We start from the raw sequence: 21,717 nt of genomic DNA on the forward strand, positions 1-21,717 counted from the left end.
TCCAAGCATAGCCCGAAGAAGACAGCTTGTATGACAGACAACAGTTAAAAGAGCTGAACTCTGCAGAAGATAAACCTGTGCAAGTTTCTACAAGCAGAATCTACAGTTATTGTAAAAAGCATTTCAGTCCTTTTTTTTGAGCCCAGCTGATGAGTCAGTTTGCTCAATTGGCTGGGTGGCTAGTTTGTGATGCAAAGTGACAGTGTGGGTTAATTTCTGCGTGAATTGAGGTTACCATGAAGGTCTGTCCTTCTCAACCTCTCCACTTGCTTGAGGCTTAATGAGCCTCAGGTTATACACCACCAGTCATCTATCTCTCTCTAATGTGAGAGCAGTCTTATTGTCTGGTGGGTCTAGGATAACTTTATCCAGTACTGAACAAGTCAGATCCCAGAATGAAACCCAGGCTTGATAGGCCATATGTTTATCTTTTGCAGCTGGTTAATGTGAAGGTTAGTCACTGAAACATAGTCACATGAGACTGCAGATGTTCCTTCGTAATAAGACATCAGTTTATTACACAAAAGAAGGAAATAGCAAACAAAATTTTATACATATCGAAGACAATTAGAAAATTCTGAACACAAGCATCAATACAATATCTCAATCTATTTCCCTTTAAGTTTTTACTTACCAGTCCTTCTGTTATAATACGCATTTCAACGCAAATTTGTTGTAATGGAGTTGTCGAATTGTGGACTCTGTTTCTAAAGTATGAACTTTTAAAACGTGTGTTGGCTGTAACGTGATTACATCGCCAACACTTTAAGCACTGTTTCTTAAGCATGATTTTTCTATAATATGTGGCAACACAAGAATGCAACCATCACGTTATAGAAGAACTGACTGTAAGTGATACCTTCCAGTTTGTTCTCTTGGTATTGTGGAAAGAAGTTCACTATTCCTTTCCATGCTGGCTAGCATAAACCATTTTTCAATTTGGATAATCCAAATGTTCTCAGTTCTAGTTTTTAGGGTTTGGTTTTTAGGGTTGGGTTCAAGATGAAAGAGCTGAGGAGAAGGTAAAGTCAATGAGCTTGGACTTTTTGTGGAAAGTTATGACACTGTGTTCAAAGAACATTGTTACATTACTAAGAGACTGTCATCTAGGTTCTAATGATCTTCTATATTCAAATTATTTGACTAACTCTGCCCACAATGTGCAATTTACACCCTTTGGGAAGCAACTCCATGATATTATCATAGGGTTGCTCGAGGATCTTACAGAAAATTAACAACATGGAGACTTCCATGTAAATTTCCTGGCTGGGAAGCTCCACAAAACTAAAACCCTTTGGCTATGGTGAATGGTACCCCTGAGCTAAAACCATGATTCATCTGAACTGATGAATCCTTGAAAATTCTGTTTTGAAGTCAAGACTAATCCCAATGACCTTGTTATGTTTACTCTGACATAAACACAATAGTATTTTGTGTTATTCATTAACACTGGGGTTCACCCAGGCATTTGACTGCAATCACATGCGTTCTGTCAATTGATGCAACTGTGTCAGTACTCCAAAGGAGATTTGATCACTTTTTAAAAAAAAATCTTCACAGAGGGAGCTGCATCCATCTGCCTCTAGTCTAAAATCCAAATCACAACATATAATGTATGCTGTACACCTTTCCTCACACAAAGTAAGAGATATTTGGATGCAAATGTGAACTAGAAGTTCCAGGGATATGGAGCACTAGCCTCACTTGCCAGTTACAGACCACATCAGGTGGTGATAAACTGTAAGACCCATTCCAGGTTGAGGTTCTGCCAGGTATCAAATGGATGTTGACATCTCTGTGAGTAAAGTTGACATCTTTGATGGGCAAGGGAAGAAAGTTTAAAAAGTCACCACAGTTACTAGATGGATAAATAAGTGAAATACATATAGTTAGACTATTGCACATGTGCTTCACAATCAAGAATTCTCACTCCTGTGCGTGCATGTGTGATTTGATCTCAACTTTTTCAAACAGCTGTAGGAATTAAACAATTTAATATCAAGGAACAACTGGTCCAGGAACAGTCAGTTATCCTGTAGCCATTCAACATCATGCCAAAACTGGATATGGCCCCAGTCATGGAGAACAGATCAAAGAAATTTTGGTTAAGGGATAACCAGGAGAAGATTTCCAAAGAAATGTCCTACTAGTCCTGAAACATTAACTCTGTTTCTCTCTTCATGATTGCTGCCGGACCTGCTGAGTTTCTCCAGAACTCTGTGCTTTTATTTCAGATTTCCAGTATCTGCAATATTTTGCTTTTATTTGAAGATTTCATTGAGCTTTCTCTAGACTCTGTCAGAACCCAAACAGGAGACAATATCCACTGAAATTTGCTATGAGAGTGGAAGAGGATTATTTCATGCTGACAACAAAATGCAACCCTTTTACTGGACAGGGTTAATAGAAATATTTTCCACTCTTATGAGACTGAAAACGGCTCAGAAGGCAAGAGTCAACACAGCTTACAAGAGCTAACAACTGAATGTTCCAATTGATATAATTCAGAGTGCACTACAACTTAGTGAAGAGATCATTGTGACTGATTTAAGTTTGAAGATAGATGCTGAGAAGACGTAAGTTCAAACAGAACACTTCCATTTCTTTATCTCCCGAGGAAGAACCAGCAATGCCAGTAATGGAGGTCATGACAAGGAAAAAACAATGCTCAAGTAGTATGAGTAAAAGAGTGAATATTCTGGTTGTACCAATGATACAATCACAAAGGTAAAATGAAAATCTCCAACAGAATTAACAGTTTAAATAGTCTACATAGTTCAGCACCAATTTTCTGGCAAAATGAGAATGAAAATCTGCTTTTTAGATTGACGTTACGGTGCATATCACTATATGGAGTCCACAACTGAGATGGGGTGACCAAGGTCCACAGATTCAGGGTACAGTCAAAAACAAATTCAGAAAGTGCTGGAGAAACACAATAGCAAATGGAGAGAGAAAACAGAAATTACATTTCAAGTCCAGTGACCTTTCTTCAGGAAAAAGCCTTCCATTCTGATCAAGGATCACTGGACATGTAACATTAGTTCTGTTTTCTCTTTAAAGGTGCTGCCAGAGCTGTTGTGTCTCTCCAGCACTCTCTAGTTTTGTTTCAAATTTCCAGCATCCACAGTTCTTTATATTTATGTCTAAAACAAATTGCATGGTCCAGGTATTCAGAGTTTTGTAGAAAGAAAAACATTTGTTCCAACAGGACAGCCAACTTCTGCAACAGAAATGATTGAGATTAATAGTCTTCCAGATGTTACAATGGAGTCATTCCCTGTTTTAGAAGGTATTACATCCTCAGTGAAGTCATCCTCAGGACATCCAAGAAATAAAATGCCATTCAGATTAAAGGGATTAACAGCCCTCACACTATCAAGAAAATAGTCAAAGTCAACAACCTTCAACTCAAAAACCTATCAATCTTTCTACACCAAAGGCAGCACATTCTGGTAGTAAAGTCTTCAAATCATCTGATTTTGTGGAGTCAACAATTAAGAGGGAGGTGGAGCGGTGATAAATGCAATTATCTGCACAAACACATAAATATTGATAATGAGAAAAAAACTTGGAGAGAGATTTTATAAAAGAGTTTGAAAGGGTTAATATACTGAGTTATGTATTATCTCAAAATAATGATATTATATTGACTGAGGTGGGTGGAGAGATTTTGATCTTGAAGGAGTCACACCTAACATCAACATAATAATGGTAAAAACAAGGACTGCAGATGCTGGAAACCAGAGTCTAGATTAGAGTGGTGCTGGAAAAGCACAGCAGGTCAGGCAGCATCCGAGGAGCAGGAGGCTCGGATGCTGCCTGACCTGCTGTGCTTTTCCAGCACCACTCTAATCTAGACTCAATATAATAATGTCTATCATAGCAATTAAATGCATACATGATTGCTTTCATGCAATAAGCCACATCTTGTTTCAAACAAGAATTACTTCTCATCAAAATATCAAGCAGATTTCTGTAACCACATTAAACCACACCTATCAATCCCTTTCGACCGCAACCTAAAAGGAGAACAGAAACAGCAAATCTACTGGCTGTATCTTTCCCCAACATGACTGCGGTAAGGATTCGATAAAGTGTGGCCCTGGAAAAGGCACAGCAGATCCTGACAAAGGGTTATTCTCGAAATGTTGACAGTCTTGCTCTTCAGATGCAGCCTGACCTGCTGTGTCTTTTCCAGTGCCACACTTTATTGAATCTGACTCTTCAGCATCTGCAATCCTCCCTATCTCCCTGTGGTAAAGAGTCATCATACAGCAGACATAAATAATTGAAAGGCCTGCTTCCTTCCGGTACTGATTCTATTACTATTTAAAAGATCCACTCCAGAAATCTTGACAACCAAAGAATAGAGTTTTATGATTAAATTCAACTGTGTATTCATTTAGCTTTCCAATTCTACTCAGACACATTGGATGGAATTTGACCAAAAGTTGGGTGGTCCTGCTGCTTGGACTAAAAACAGGTCCCAGGCCCCCACAGTTGAATGGGGTCATGGGGTGATATTTGACTGGTCAGCAATCACGGCCTGTCACGGGCTGATGGCTTAGCAGCAATAGGATAACCAGTAACAGAGATGACAACTTCTAAGATGGCAGGGTGAATGAGAGGACACCTTCAGGCTGCGAAACCCTTGTAGGCAAGGCATTTTTAAATATACTGTTCTGGTGACCCCATGATCATGTGGGGTGCCTGGAAGAGGTGGTGCTGCAGTTGCTGGGGTAACTGTTACCACTATGGGCCGGTGGAGGTGACAGGCTCTCCATGCACCATGGGGCACCAGAAAGAAGGCTACTCCCATCATTGGAATCAGCCAGGGAAAATCTGGTTGGTTTGGGAATTGGCCTTTAATTGATCACTTAAATTGGACACTTCCACCCAACAGATGATTGTACCACAGTGGCTTTCACCTCTGAGAACAACCAGAGGTTCTGGGGAAGATTGTAGACATCCTTCCGAAAACCTCCAGCTGTCTTAATACAAGGTCTAATCTCCTTTACAGACCTTCTGCAGAGAGAGCAGGTAAATAGCCTGTTACCATTTGGCTTAAATTTCACAGAATCCTGTTCTTCAGTTGATTGTAGAAAATATATAGGAGATAGGTTTATTAGTTTTAACCTAGCCCTCATTCTGCATGGGTTCATGAAACAAATTAGTAATTGGATTCACTTGAGAGATGGTGTAATTGTAAAAGTTTCTACTCCTGCAGTGTTTGTCCAGAGTTGGGGCTTAAGTCATACTGTTGTGAAAAAGACAGGAAAATTAGATTTTTTCTCAGCCTGTGGCATACTTGACCTTTACAATGCTTGATAACTTTACTGAGTTGCCAAAATATGAAACTTTAAAAATAGTTTTCCTATTCAATAGTAAATGTAATTTAATCATTGAAACTTTTCATTTCAATTCAAGAGATGACCGTGTGAAAAATGTTTTTTGTTATTTTAAATAAAGTTACATTTGTTTCTCCTCAGGTATCTGGGAAGACGTTTCACTATGAAGGTTTCTTCTGGAGTTGTACAATGGATGTGCGGCATGTTGAGGACAGTTTTTCAACATACGTGTTTTGTGAGTGAGCTGACCATTTTAGTATACATTGGACATAAACAGTGTCTTACAGATTGCAAAGTGCGGAACATTTGAAATACAGAACCTTCAAGAGGTAGTAATATGAACAATAAGCTATGCATGGCTGCTTCCTTGTGAAGTTATAAATTCATTCACCCTCCTCTGTAGGCTCAAATTTTCTAAAGCAATTTTCCCTCGTTTTTATAATACCAGAATTGTTTATTCACTCCTTTAAAGAATTCACTCTAGTATTTATTAACACAATAACTGGCTGAACTTAAAAATAATTAATTAGCTGTAATTTACTTTGCAACATCCAGGGAGCACAAATTCAACACATAAAAGCAAAGGATTTATTTCATGAATTGTGGTTGCGATCTTTTTCCATTCCAAATATTGTCACCCAACTTAGAATTTTTTTAACATTGATCAATCATTTCCTTTTAATGCCAGTTAAGAATTATTATAATTTGTTTATGAATGTGTTGGCCATTCTCTACTAAAACGCAGGCATTTACAATCTAATATCATCCATAATTCCTCTAGTTACTTAATTTTAAATCACTGTTATAATGTAGCTTTCTTTTTTCAAGAAAATTGATATCCATTGGGAATTTTGAATTATTTCTTAACAGATATCAGTAGAGTACACTTAAACCATCCATTTGACAATAAGCTGCTCATTCTAGATGAGTAGGTGGGCCTGTGAAAATAGTATCTAGTGGATGTCATTTAAATGCAGCAAGTGTTCGAGCACTCCTATTACCTGCAGTAATTTCTGGGCATTTTCAATGCAAATTTCGTGGAGCTTTGACCTTATGGAACTGTGTTTGACCAATTTCATCTTTTCAGAAATGATTATTGTTTGTTCTAATTATGTATTTGTAACTCCACATCATTGATTTAAATTTATTATAATTTTTACTGAACACAAATTATAATTTGACTTTGCAAAGTGTTCTAAATGTGAGATTTTTCCAACTGAACAGAAGTGATATGTGTGTGAATTGTTAGCATGGCTTTCTCATTTTACAGATGGTGCTGAGATATGGAAGGCTTGCAAAATCAGAAATAGCACAACAAGACTGATCTGATTGTAAGCTCAGAACTACACTCCCACAACAACAGAACCTTACACAACAAGGTATATTTTATTGCATGGTATCAATAGTTGCAATTATCAGTAACTAGTTAGGCATAATTACAAATACTTGGAGTCAGATATGTCTTGGCTGCCTCCATTAGTACCTCATGTAAGACAAATTGATCTTCACCCAACCACCTTGGTACGTCATCAGATTAGGTGGAGTTAACACAAACCCAACATTAACTCTTTCTGAACTGTTACTTCATATAACTCTGCCTCACAAAATGTAGGAAACAAATAACCAGATAGTCTGCTTCAGAACCATTAGTTGAGGAATAAATTTCAACCAGAATATTAGAACATCTCTTTTGCTGAGGGGAAGGAGGGGTCTCAGTGAAAGATGCAACCTGTATAGTCGCACCTTCTAAATTGCAGCACTCCCTTGGTCCTCCAGTGAAACACGTTAGCCTGGAGTGTATACTCAGTTCCTCAGCTCAAATCTTCTGACCTGAATGTCAAAATATGAACATCGAATCAAGGAATTCATGGTGAGCAATTTGCTCTGCTACAAAATGAGGCAGAAATTGTATGTGAAAGCAAAAAAAAAATAATTTGAATGGGAAACTTCAATCAAAGAAATTGTAGGCATTTTACAGCCTCAGTGAAAAGGAAAACTGTTTATGGGAAGAGAAAGAGAAGGGAAGGTATCAAGAGAAGACAAGGAACGACTAGAGAAGGACTGAAGTCAAAGAGAACAAGCATACTAGTGGAAAATTGATTCCTTGATATCTATTTTTACATCATTGTATCAATTCAAAATTATACTCAGTATCTTCCTTGTTCTAACTCTTTAAAGCAAACTTTTGAAAGCAAACTGATTGAGTTCATTGGAATATTTTGCCATCAAATTCCCATCCACGAGACCATGTCCACGGGATCATTTTCAGAAATTAGAGAAATACGTGTTATCCTGACTTCATTCAATCTAAAATCAGTGAAGGCTGATCTGTTTACTGTTTGAGAAAGAGTAGGAAAGAGGCATGAATGAAATTTCAAAATAAAATTAATATTAAATTCTCAGACTGAATCAGAAACATGTTGACATTTATTCTTCAACTAATATTTCTGAAGCAGATTATCTGGTTATTTGATTTCCTATGTTTTGTGAGGCAGTGTTGTATAAGGTAATGGTTCTGAAAGAGTTAATGTTGGATTTGCAGTAACTTCACCTAACCTGATGCTGTAGCAAGGTCTTTGGGTGAAGAATCAATTAGTCTTGCATGAGGTACCAGTGGAGGCAGCCATGACATACCTAGCTCCTGGTATTTGCATTTGTGCCTAACTAGCTAATGTTCATTGTATTTATTGATATTATGCAATGAAATATACCTTGTTATGTCAGTGCCTGTTATTGTTCAAAATCTACTGTGATATATACTCTACCATGGATAATTAAACAAGCCTTTGGACTTATCATGAAAAGGAGATTCATAACAGCAAATTATCCCAACCACAGCCACCAGTGTTTGAATCCTAGAGGCCAATATGACAGACTGTTTCCCAACATTGCAACAGTAACTATATCTCACCAGACCTTAATTAGATGTGAAGTAGTTTGGAAATCCTTGATCATAATATCCTTGGAACTCACCTCCTGAAGAGGTAGTGGACACAGAGTGCCTTATACTTCCATGGCAAAAGAAATCTGATCTTCCATCTTATTTCTAATATAATTTGTATTTAAACAGATGTTTATAAATGTACTATCTTTCATGGAGATCAAACCTGGGTATATTGGGGCTCTGTTTTATGTACATCCCCCAAGTAACATTGTCCAAGCCCGTCAGTTGGCTTGCTACTGTCTGTAGAGAAGGAATCAACATAACATGCTTGATTCTCTTTAATGTAAGTTAGTTTGTTTGCATCATTTGAATAGCATAGAAACAAATAATGCAGCAACCATTAAATTGAATAAACAAACACTGCTTAAAGGATTGAACCAGGGGTCTATTGAGGACATTCTGTCCTTATTGGATTGGCATCACAGACCCTTAACATTCATCTTCCACCAACTTTCTTTTCATTGTGAATGTAGCTACACAATATGATAATCAGATAACCTTTTTTCTTGTGTTGTTGGTTGACGGATAGATATTGGCCAACCACCAGCAGTGACTCCACTGTTTTTCTTTGACATAGTGTCTCAGATCTAATACACCACCTGTCCAGACATCTGGGCCTCAGTTTAACATCTCATTTGAAATACGGCATCTCTAACAGTGCAGTGCCATCACAGTACTGAACTGATGTTTCTATGTGCTCAAGATCTCAAGTGGGGCATTTAGCATAGGACTTTGTGGTTTAGAGACAAGAGTGCTACCAACAAAGCCATGGTTAACAGCCTGAACTTTGCACTGAATTAACATTCCATGCATGAAAGTGAGGGATACGAAATTAATAGTTAATGCACATATTGAAAATATATACTGCAGATTTGGTGTTAGCAACCTTTAGTGCTGGCACAAGTGCTGGACCTTGGTTCAGGAGATCAGTAAATAGAATCAGATTGGTGAACATGAGGATTGTAGGGGAAAGAAATCGTTATGAGAGTGTTCCACAGGCCCCCTTTCAGTAACCATAGTGTAGGATTAAAAATACAAGAAGAAATACTGAGTGATTGTGATAAAGATCAGCAATATCAGGATGACTATTTCTCTACATGTGAAGTGGGAAAAGCAAATTGGCCGTAGTAGCCTGATGCAGTTCATAGACTTCTTTCGATTTAGTTTCTTAGAGCAGTACTAGAATACAGGTTATATTAAATTTGGTATTGTGTAATATGATAGGGTTATTTCGAGACATCTATGTAAAGACACCCTTAGGTAACAAAGACTACAGTATGATTGAATTTTGGAACCAATTTGAAGGAGAAAAGGTTAGTCTAAGATTACTGTTTTCAACTTATTAAGGGCATGAAAGCTGAGGTAGCTGAAGTGAACTGGCATATGAGGTTCAGGATAAATCAGTACAGAAACAGTGTCAGACATTTAAAGGAATATTTCAATATATTTGAAATAAATGTATTCCCAATATAAAGAAAAATTATAAAGGGAGGATGCACCAACCATGGTTAAGTAAAGATGTTAGGAAGAGCAGTAAAGAAGTGAGAATCAAACTTGAGGATATAGCATATAACTACACAAAACTGCAGCAGCTTCAGATGTTTGTTCCGAATATAAAGAATGGCAGAAGTAAACTAAAAGGTTAATCAGGATGAAGAAATTATAGTATAAGAGGATGCTGGTTACAAATTAAAATGGAGAGCAAGAGTTTCAAATGTAATAAAAAAAAGTAAAATGAGTGTTGATCCTCTACAGAGTGAGAAAAAGAAATTAATAGTAGGTAATAAGGAAATGGTGGATGAAATGAAAAAGTATTTTGCTTTTGTCTTCATTATGGAGGATCCCAAAAAAATCCCATTGATGGCACTAAATCATGAAGTGGAACAGAGACAAGAGCTTAGTTAAATTACAAATACCAGGAAAGTGATGCTAAACAAGTTATTTGAGCTACACACCATCAAGCATCTAGGACTATACCTTAAAAGGGATGGCAAATGAGATAGTAGATGTGCTGGTGTAAATTTTTAAAAACTCCTTTGATTCAGGAAAGGTTCTGTCAGACTGGCAGTGGCATATATAACCCATCTATTCAAGAAGGGGAAAAGGCAGAGAATAAAGTAAAGGCCTGTTGAGTCACCAAAATGCTTGTCATAAGGTAGGTATTATGATCAATCATTAAAGAGGTTATATTGTGAAGGGGAAATTGTGTTTAATTGATTTATTAGACATTTTGAAGGAGCAACATGCACTGTGGATAAATCAATGTTAGTAGAGGTATTTCCAGAATTTCCAGAAGGCACTTAATAACGTGGCACCTCAAATGACAAAAGTAAAAGCTCATGCTATAGTGTAGCATATTAGTATTCATCGAAGATTGGCTAATGTTTAGAAAACAGAAATTATGCATAAAAGGGTACTTTGCCTGATTGACAAAATATAAGTAGAGTCATTTAGAGGTCTGTGCTGTGCCTCACCTTTTCATAATTACCATCAATGACTTCGATGAGGGAGTGAAAGTATAGTTGTTAATTTACAGAAGACACAGTAATAGGTTGAAAAGTATGTTGTGAAGAAGATGTAAGATATTGCAGAAGGATACAATAGTTTTTGTAAACTGGCAATAATCTGACAGATGGAGTGTAAAGTAGCAATTTTTAAAGTTGCCCACTTTAGCAGGAAGAATGAATATAAATGGAGAACTACTTCAGGTTTCTGAGCTGCAGGGAGACTTAAGTTTTCTGATGCTAGAATCACAAAATGTTAATATGCAGATACAACACATAATCAATAGAGCTAAAGGAATGGTCCCCTTTATTCTGAGAGGAATTGGAAAAAAATAACAGCAAGGATGTTATGCTTCAGGTATATAGGTCATTGGTGAGACCACATCTCAAAAGTGGTGCAGTTTTGGTCTTCTTGTTTAAGGAAGAATGTAAATGCATTGGAGCTGTTTCTGAGGAGGTTGACTGGACTGGACTGATAGGGGAACATTTAGGTTGTCTGATGAAGGTAGGTTGGCAGGTTGTGGTTTTTTTCACTGAGATAGTAGAAGGCACACATAGTCATCTTCCAAGAATCATTAGATTTGAGAGAAACCCCAGAAATTTGGAAAACTGCCAAGGTAGCACCTTCATTCAGAAAGAAATGGAGACTAAAGCAAGTAACTATAGGCCTGTCAACATAACATTTGTCATTGAGAAAATTTTAGAGTCTGTTGTAAAGGATGCAACAGCAGAATATTTAGAAATACAAAGTATAATCGAACTGAGTGAGTATGGTTTCATAAAAGGGACATAATGTCTGCAGACAGAACCAGTAGATGTAACATGCTTGAATTTCTATTTCCAATTTGAATCTGAATTTCAATGACTACTAGAAGTCAAAGAGTTGGCTTAAGGGGGAACTTTCAGGATTACAATCTGTAACCAATAGAAGTGAAATTACCAAGTTTATAGATGACTCAAAAATAGATAGGAAGGCAAATGGTGAAGACGATAGAGAGTCTGTAGAGTGGTTTAGATAGGCTACTTGGGGGGGGGGGGGGGGGTGGGGGGGGGGGAAGACTTGACAGATGGAATATACCGTGGAAAAATGTGATGTTATACTTTTGACAGGAAGAATAGAGGAACTGGATATTATTTGAATCAAGAAAGATTGCAGTAAGCTACAGAACAGCAGGATTTGGCAATTCTCATTCACAAATCACAAAAAACTGGCATCAGTGATCAGTGGGTAATAGAAAAGGCAAATAAATTGTTAACCTTTATTTCAAAGGAAATGGAATATAAAAATAGGGAAGTCCTATTAAAACTGTAGAAGGCATAATCAGACCTCAGCCTGAATTCTGTGAACAAAAAGACATACTGGCTTCAGAGGCACTCCAGATAAGATTCACTCGGTTGTTTCTAGCAATGGAGAGATTTTCTTATCAGGAAAGGTTGAGTCAGTTGGCTTGCACTCATTAGCATTTAGAAGAATGAGAGGAGACATTTTTGGAAGGGTCAATGCAGAGAAGTTGTTTTCCTTCATGAACGCATTGAAGACGAGATGGCCTAATCTCCGAGTAAGTAGATGCCCATTCACAACAGAGATGAGGAGAAATCTTTCTCTCTTGGAAGGTAGTCTATCTGTGGAATTCTTTACCACAGAAAACTGTTGACCCTACTTTTGATAATTATATTCTGAATTAGATTTTTGATCATTAAGGAAATCAATAGTAAAAGGGAAAAGGCAGCAATATGGAGATGAGGATTACCAGATCAACCTTGATCTATTGAATGATGGAGCAGACTCAATGGGCCGAATGGCCGACTTCTGTCCCAACTTTCTCACTTTCTTGGTCTTAAGGTATCTACAGGAGTTTAGAAGTGTAAAACATGACTTGACTGAAGTATGTAAGAATTTGAATGGTCTTGGCAAAATGAATGTGGAAAGGATATTTCATTTTGTGGGTAAGTGTAAAACAAATGGACACTGTTTTAAAATTAGGTATCATCATTTTAGGACCAAGATAAAGAGAATATTTTTCTGTGAGCGTTATGTGACTTTTAGCTCTCTGCTTCAGAATATGGCAGAAGTGGGGCCATCGAATATGTTTATGATGGAGACAGAAAGATTCTTGTTGGGCTGGGTAATCGAAGGTTATTGGGGTTGATGGGAGTGTAAAATTTGAAATACAAACAGGTTAATTACGATCTTTTTGAATGGCAGAGTGTGCTTTAATGGATGACTGGTCTACTTCTGTTCCTATTTCATAAATTCATATCAAATATAATGTATTGGTGTAGCTCATGTCTTTCATCTTCTGTACTATTTAGTTGAACAAGCTCCTTCAAAAAGCTGTATTGAAGCTTACCATCTCCCATTTCCAACAAGACTGAACCTCAACAGCTCAGCTTATGATTCTGCTGCTGGTAAGCATTGTATTAGTTAATACATTGTAGCCAAAATGGGTTTGCTTCTGTCTATTGATATCAATGTAGAACTGCACAATTGTCTCAGAAATGTGCAATTTTTTAGATTAGATTACTTACAGCGTGGAAACAGGCCCTTTGGCCCAACAAGTCCACACCGACCCGCCGAAGCGCAACCCACCCATTCCCCGACATTTACCCCTTTTACCTAACACTACCGGCAATTTAGCATGGCCAATACACCTGACCTGCACATCTTTGGACTGTGGGAGGAAACCGGAGCACCCGGAGGAAACCCAAGCAGAAAACGGGGAGAATGTGCAAACTCCACACAGTCAGTCGCCTGAGTCAGGAATTGAACCCGGGTCTCTGGCGCTGTGAGGCAGCAGTGCTAACCACTGTGTCACCGTGCTGCCCTAATTTTGGTTGGATAAACATTCAATATTCTAGGTAAAGTGAATTTACAAAAGCAGTATGAAATGTATCTTGTGGGACATTAGGTAAGTACCCTGTTGCACCAATATGTAAAAAAAAGACAATCAGTTTGGATATATAAAACCCAATTTGCTCAGGCCATTGCAGGATTCCACCTAATGTATTTTTAAGCTGCTTGAGAAAATTGGCTGCCCTGCAAATCTGTTCAATTGATCTCCTCTTTCCAAGACTATCTTATGGGTAGGGTCAACTGTGGTGGGGCAACATTACAACATTTTAAGATTAGTAGTGGGATTGAATTGGATTATGTTTTGGTGCCAACACATTTTGACATACTTTGCTGCTGTCTTACACCTTGAGTTCCTGTGCAAAAAGTTCCAATTTACACAGCAGAACTGATGGAAAACTGTTTAACCTTGTCTGCCTGAGATTCAAAACAAAAGATGACCAGTCCTCATTAGAGTTGTGGTCTATCTGGTGATGCCACATTAGAATTCTACAATGAAGAATACTTTCAGTGGCAAAGGGACCAACTCTTATACTTGGAAAGAATCTGATATAAACATCAGCATCAAGAAAAAAGAAATGGCCCAGGATGTTGCCATAATGACATATACCAATATTGACAGTATAATGCTGGAGATTGGCTGTAGATTCACACATCTTGGTTATACAAACTCTAGCATTCTACTACTGAAATTAACACACACATTGCAAAAGCTGTAGCCGCTGTGCTCAAGTTAAGTAAGAGAGTGAAAACACAGTGATCTGACCTGGAACACCAACCTGAATTTATGAATTCTACACCCTCAGTGCTCCTCCACAGTAGTGAGATCTGAACAATGTACATCAGGACAGTTTTAATGTTTGCTGTTTCTGACGTACTCTTGGCATCGCTTGTTAGGACATGGTCAGGGACTCAGAGGTTCTGAAGTTTGTTTATCACATTTGGCTGTTTGACCCAATCCACGTGGTTACATATTCAATATGATCCTGACTGATCCTTTATCTCAATGCTATAATTCTGCTTTATCTCCATATTCCTTTGATGCTTTTAATATGCAAAAAATTACCAGTATCATGAAGTATCAGACATAACAGGAATTAAAAAACAGATTCAAGAATCTTTGCAAATCAATATACAAGTGATGCACAAAACAGACACCATTACTGATAGAAATTATTCAATCATCTCAACCCTTATCAAACTTCTATCCTTTTCTACAAATGTCTTTGGCCAATGTTCCAGTCACCTCTTCTAACTCATCCATTAAAGCCCAGAAAATGCTGGAAGCCCTCAGCAGATCAGGAAATGTTTGCAGAGAAAGAAGCATAAATTCATAGAGATGTACAGCATGGAAGCAGACCCTTTAATCCAACCCCTCCATGCTGACCAGATATCTTAAATTAATTTAGTCCAACTTGCCAGCACTTGGCCCAAAGTCCTCTAAACCATTCCTATTCATATATCAATCCAGATATGTTGTAGTTGTACCAGCCTCCACCACTTCCTCTGGCAGCTCAATCCATATACTCACCACCCTCTGTGTGAAAAAACTGCCCTTTAGGTCCCTTTTAAATCTTTCCCCTCTCACCTTAAACATATGCCCTCTAGATTTGGACTTCCCTACCCTGGGGAAAAGGCCTTGACTATTCACCTTATCCATGCCCCTCATAATTTTATAAAGCTCTATAAGGTCACTTCTCAGCCTCCGACATTCCAGGGAAAATAGCTCCAGCCTATTCAGCTTCTCCCTTTAGCTCAAGCTCTCCAACCCTGGCAGCATCCTTGTAAATCTTTCCAAACCCTTTCAAGTTTAACAAAATATTTTCTATAGCAGGGAGACCAGAATTGAATACAGTCTTCCATAAATGGCCTAACCTTGTCCTGTATAGCCTCAACATGACCTCCCAATTCCTGTACTCAATGCATTGATCTGTTACAACAAGGGGTAAACACTCCTGATTAATTTAAAGCAGCAACACAGAAAAGATTTATCCTGTGCAGTAATATGTGAAAATTCAAGAGGCCAAGAACTATTTAAAGTAAAAATTAATAACTTTATATCTTAAAATATAACAGAGAATAATTAACTGACAACTATTTACAACTCCTTCCTCTAAACTACCCTTTACCTTCCCTTCTATAATACTAGTCCAATAAAACTCATGATTAAGATTTACAAAACTAAACTTCCTATCTCAAAACCAGGTAGCTTCCGGTTCTTCTCTGTATTCCTGTCTTCTTTCCTTCTTCTTGGGGATTCTGCTTCACAGGTTACTGATCACTAAAGGTACCTTTAAGAGAACTATTCTCTGGGCAGTTTGGAGATGCCGTTGGCTTGGCAGTTTTCCTCCCAACTGGTCAATTTTCCCTGGTCTTGTACCCACAAAGCATTGGATTAAGTCATTGGCTTTTAAGATTGTCAATATACCAATTTCAAACTGGATTGGAATTTGGTAATTTTTTGGGTATAATTTAAACTGATTGGCCTAATTTGAACCTGTTTTTGTCTCCAGGCAATCAGTTACCCTAGCTACCCCAACAGCTGGACCACATGTTTCATTGTATCTTATTGAGAACACTTGGTGTTGTCACTGCTAGCTTTTATCTCTCTTAATGTTACGGTACACCCACCTCTTCATAACAGATCAATAAAGGCAAGCATGCCAAATGCTTTCTTCATTATCCTGTCTACCTGAGACTTCACTTTTAGCAAGCAGAGGCAATGTTTTAGTTAGTAACCTTTCTTCATAACAAGAAAATACCTGCTGGATGTTACATGCCCACACCGAGGACACGCATAAGCGAGACATGTAGATGACCGAAATTGACAACTGGAAGACAGTTGCGTACAGCTGTGACTTCTGAAGGCTGACTTTTTCTAAGGACATTAGAAGAGGTGAGAAGAAACAGAAAGCTCGGCTGACCAAATAAGCCCAGAGAAAACAAATGGCCAGTGGATTACGTACCTATTCAGTGCACTGACTTCTGCAGTAAATGCAGCAGGAACTGCCATGTGATTTTGAGCTTCCTGGGTCACACTAAATAATGCTTAACTCAGAGTTGGCCATCATGTTGGAAATCACACGAGATGGAATGCTGCCCGAGTCTACTAGTCTGCCATGATCAACAAGCCCCAATACATCTTCAAATAATTCAACCAGATTAATGAGCCAAGATCTCAGTATCCAAACGTTATGTCAGGTTTCCCAGCTAATTTATGTTCTTTTCAAATGATTCTATGTCTAAGGCAAAACAGACTTATCTTTCTCTAATAGTTAAAAATGACTCAACATCAGGTTATAGTCCAACAAGTTTATTTGGAAGCACTTATAGTGCTTGATAGTGTCTGTGTGACATTACTCTGAAACTCTACAATATAATATGCATATAAACAAAAGGCATTGCATTTTCTGAGTCAGAATCAATGTTCCTCTTTTCTCAGAAGCTGATGGAGTGATTTTGTTCAGACATTTGTACTTCACAGAAGGTCTGATTTCAAGCATTTTTTGTGTCTTTTCAATTGCTGTAACTTTTTAATTTATGGAGTTCACCTTTAATCTAAATGTTTCACTCATTGGGTGGAACTTAATGTCCTCTCCTGAAGTAAGGTCACATTTCAGGACATCTGAAAACATATGTGCAAGCTTATTGGATCAGAAGGAAAAGACTCTAAAACTGGTAAATGAGACATACTTATTTGACTCATCTTGCATGCTTAAAAATGAAGATGCAATACAACTAGTACATAACAATTCATAATTTTCCTTTTGGAGGGTGAGGACTGCTCTGTTTTCTCTAGTGTCGCAGGCTGATTGACAGATGAAGAGCATGAAAAGCAAACTCAATTGAATCTGAGGTTGAGGATGTGCCCTTTGTTTAAACTTTTTGTTCAAAGACAACCAATGCCTGCCTGAATCAACTGGCAATGTGAAGTGTGAAAGGGGGAGAGAGGGCATTGAAAGCAACTGCCTTTTTTCCAAGTCCCTACACTCTCTAAGCAGTACCCCTCTGCCCACAGTCCCCATTCCAACTTCATTAACCTGTGGACTAAGTCACTTGCTGATCCTAGGCTTGGTGTCAGAGGCTGCCACTGCCCCTTATGGTGCAGAAAGCAGCCATGGAGCTTTCAGCTTCTCATTGGTTGACGGATCTCTGTCAACAGGATTTCTTCCCTGGGGATTCTTGATTCCAAGCAAGCCCCACAGCCAGCCATTTCAGTGCCTGACTGGAACTTCACATGGGAGGCTTTTCCTAAAAGTACACGACATGAGCCTCTTGCTGGCTGTTCAGCTGCTGGATGCGTCACCTGTACCTTAGATACAATTTTGCCCCTTATTACTTAAAGTGATACATTGTAGCATTAGTGAAATGATGCTCTCGATTGGAAAGTAGTCTGTGTTGAGTATGGGCTTGAAAGGCTCTAATTTTGTTCCATATGCACCAACCACTGCAATGATGTCATGAGGACTGGGAGGACAGGTGGTGAAAGATTCAAAGCTCAGACCTCCTATGAGAGATGGTAATAATGTATGCCATATCTTTATAACTGCAGAAATCCATTCAACTATAACCTGTTTACTACAAGGATTCTTCTACTTAGACCAGTTGGAGGTTATTCTCATCCATGCTAGACAGTGTGGGCTGTGGAAATAAGTATATCTGGAAGCTGTTGTTGGCCACACATACACCATTATGTTTAGAAATCTCAGTTGCATTAACAACTGAAAATATATTTTGTGTACAGCGACTACCTGTAACTGTTGACAAACATTCAACAAATCCATTTTCACATAATGCCTTGTATTTTTGTTGTGAACAGATCCTTTATTGTTCTATTGCTGACTGCAATTAATACTTGCACAGTTGCATGGTTTTAATAGCTTGATTGCAGCTTACTTTTGAGATTGATGGTGTTTCTTCATATCTAATGAGCTCTCACTCTTAAGATTCCTGCAATAACTAGAAATGCAAGTACAGACAGCTGAAAGGCTGTGAACAACTGGAGTTGTGAAATATATATCTCTGTCATGCACTTCCAGCTTAGATATATGACGTTGTAATTATCTTTAACTGGATTTTTCAACAGAATTGCTGTAAATATGTAACATCAGGGGCACCAAATAATTTGCTCAGAAATCTCTTAAAAATGAATATGAACAATACCTAGGCAACTGGACATCATTATCACACGAGATGGAAAGCTACCACAAGTCTACCATTATCATCAAGGCCCAATACATCTTCAAAGAATTCAACCAAGTTAATGCGCCAAGATCTCAACATCCAAAAGTTATGTTAGGTTTTCCAGCTAATTTATGTTCTTTTCAAATGATTCTATGTCTAATGCAAAATAGACCTGTCTTTGTCTGATAGTGTCTGTGTAACATTACGCTGAAATTCTACAATATAATATGCATCTAAACAAAAGGCATTGCACTTTCTGCATCAGAATCAATGTTCCTCTTTTCTCAGAAGCTGATAGAGTGATTTTGTTTCGATGCTGGCATCTATCCTGAACCTGAATAACTTTCAAAACTCCATTATAAATGTATTCTATGACAATCTACAGCAGTAGTGAGGCACACCAAATCCATAACAAAATTGTTAGTACATTGTTGCTAAACCTTCTTAAGAACCCTATCATTCCACCAAAAGACATTTTACTGGTTCTGCTCCAGTCACCCTGTTGCGTGTCGCCACAATTATAAAGCATGTGGTCAAAGTTGGGATTGTTTTTTTGTGTGATTTCTACATTAATATGTTTCTACTTAATAAATGTAACCATCATGATTTACTTCTTGGAAGTTAACTAGGTCAAGTACCGATGTGGAGATTTTACTGACGTGGTCACAGAATCATAGAATTCCTACAGTGTGGAGGGATTCAGGCCATTCAGCCAATTGAGTCCTCACCGACCCTCTGAAGAGCATCCCACCCAGACCCAATGCCACTGTCCTATCCCTGAAACCCTGCATTTCCCATGGCTAATCCACCCAGCCTGCACATCCCTGGACACCTAACTGGCACATATTTAGAGTGCTAGGTCAAAATTTTATAGCCCCAAAATGGAATTGACCCACTCCTGTTCCTTCATGCTACTTGCTAACTGTAATTAATGCAGTCCAGTACTAAATACGTTATTGTATGACTGCCTGGCTCAGCAAGGGGCCAAAGCTCAACCAAGACCACTACCTCTTAAAGCTACTTAAAGCCAGACAGAACCAACCAAGGGGCAACTGTGTTCTGGCTTCAGATTTTTCTAAAGTGGGAGATGATGGAGCTCTATATCTGACCTGTAAGAAGAGTGACTATGGCACTATAGGGCAGATAGCATACTCCATGCTTCTCTGATGCAGAACTGGAGGCCTTGGTGCATGAATTGGGCAAGAGGAGAGACTTCTTATATCCACGATAGGTAAGGAGACCCTCCAAGGAAACATTGTGAAGGCAGTGGGACCAAACAGCTACCACTAACAATATGAACACTGCAATGTTTAAACCACAAATGTCAGGTAATGACCATCTCCAAAGTATCTATTTCCCATTGACATTCAGTGACATTATACTTGTGTATTTCCCACCATCTATATCATGGGGCAAACATTGATTGGAAACCTAACTGTGGGAAAAAATATTTTGACAAACAGATCAGAGGTTGGGCATCCTATTGCAAATTCTGATGCACATTTAAATTGTTCACGTTAAAGAGGACAGAACTTTCATTTTCATTCCAACAGACAGGGAACAGAAAATGAAAGTCTTTTCAGTTTGAGCCAGAATTGAACATGGATTGTAAAATTCAGTGACGAACATATTGCTGTGTGTAACCACAGAAAATCTTGCTTATTTTTTCTTGCTTAGTCATGCTTATCATGGTGAGATATCAAACCTTTGCACAATATCTTCAACAACAGAAATATAAGCAGTGATGAACAATTAGCACTGTTGTTTATGCATTTGCCCAGAGACCTCCTATGAGATCTTGTCTGAAAACTGACTGTGGAGGTGATAGCCTAATGGAGTTATTGTTAGATTATTAAACCAAAGACTCACCTCGGTTCAAATCCCAACATGGAATGACCATGAAATGATTGTTGAGGGAGTAACCCATGTGGTTTACTCATATTTTTTAGGGAAGGAAATGGCCATCCTTATTTTGTCTCACATAGATAGTGTTACCTAGGTAACTGTAGACCCATAGTAATGTGTTTGACTCTAACTGCCCTCTGCACAATAAGGGATGAGCAATAAATGATGGCCTAGCCAATGACGTCCTAAGCCTGAATTTTAAAAAGTACTGTGAGTGGCACAGTGGCTCAGTGGTTAGCACTGGTGCCTCACAGTACCAGGGACCCAGGTTCAATCCCTGCCTCGGGTGACTGTCTGTGCAGAGTTTGCACATTCTCCCCATACCTGCGTCAGTTTCCTCCCACATTCCAAAGATGTGCAGGCCAGGTGAATTGACCATGTTAAGTTGCCTATAGTGTTAGGTGCACTAGTCAGGGGTAAATATAGGGTAGAGGAACAGGTCTGAGTGGGTTACTCTTTGGAGGGTTGGTGTGGACTTGTTGGACTGAAGGGCCTGCTTCTGTACTGTAGGGAATCTAATCTAAATAAAGAATCACTGTACTCAATAGGGAATTTAGGATAGGTTTGAACACAGTAAGTTATTATGTGCATCTTTAATCAATCAGTTTAGGGAATTATTAATCGGCAGTGCAGTGTCATTTAGAATTGAATTCAAAGTCAAATTAGGTACAAAAATAGAGGAAATGAAGGATTCTCCTCGGAAAAATATGAGATGGAAACAAGAATGCACTTGTTTAATAATGCAGATCTAAACAAAATCAAATTCCACACTTACTTTTCAGTACCAAAAGAGTTGTGTGGCATTAAGGAAATTTTAAAACAGAGTTTACTTACATGGGAATGGACAGGTTGGTATGTTTAGTGGGTGTCAATATCACATGAGTACAGCAAATTCATGCAGTTTCTTGTAATTCAAGTGTATATCTCAGTAAGATATTAAAGGTCAGCTTCTAGAAGAGAAGACGTCTCAGACAGCAA

The 21,717-nt window shown here is 38.3% G+C and overlaps 1 protein-coding gene across 2 annotated transcripts in view; it reads left to right on the forward strand.

The window, feature by feature from the left end:
- The window catches only part of LOC122550658 (transmembrane protein 182-like), a 54,444-nt gene that overhangs the window by 19,108 nt on the left and 13,619 nt on the right, over positions 1–21,717 (forward strand). For both annotated transcript variants that reach the window (XM_043691741.2, XM_043691740.2), the window contains exons 3-4: positions 5,493–5,586; positions 13,113–13,208. In XM_043691741.2, coding sequence (XP_043547676.1) covers positions 5,493–5,586; positions 13,113–13,208 — 190 coding nt within the window. The remainder of the gene's footprint in view (positions 1–5,492; positions 5,587–13,112; positions 13,209–21,717) is intronic.

The sequence above is a fragment of the Chiloscyllium plagiosum genome, unplaced genomic scaffold, assembly GCF_037043375.1.
Source record: "Chiloscyllium plagiosum isolate Xiang-an unplaced genomic scaffold, Cpla_swu_hap1 HiC_scaffold_6, whole genome shotgun sequence".
Taxonomy (NCBI): Eukaryota; Metazoa; Chordata; class Chondrichthyes; order Orectolobiformes; family Hemiscylliidae; genus Chiloscyllium; species Chiloscyllium plagiosum.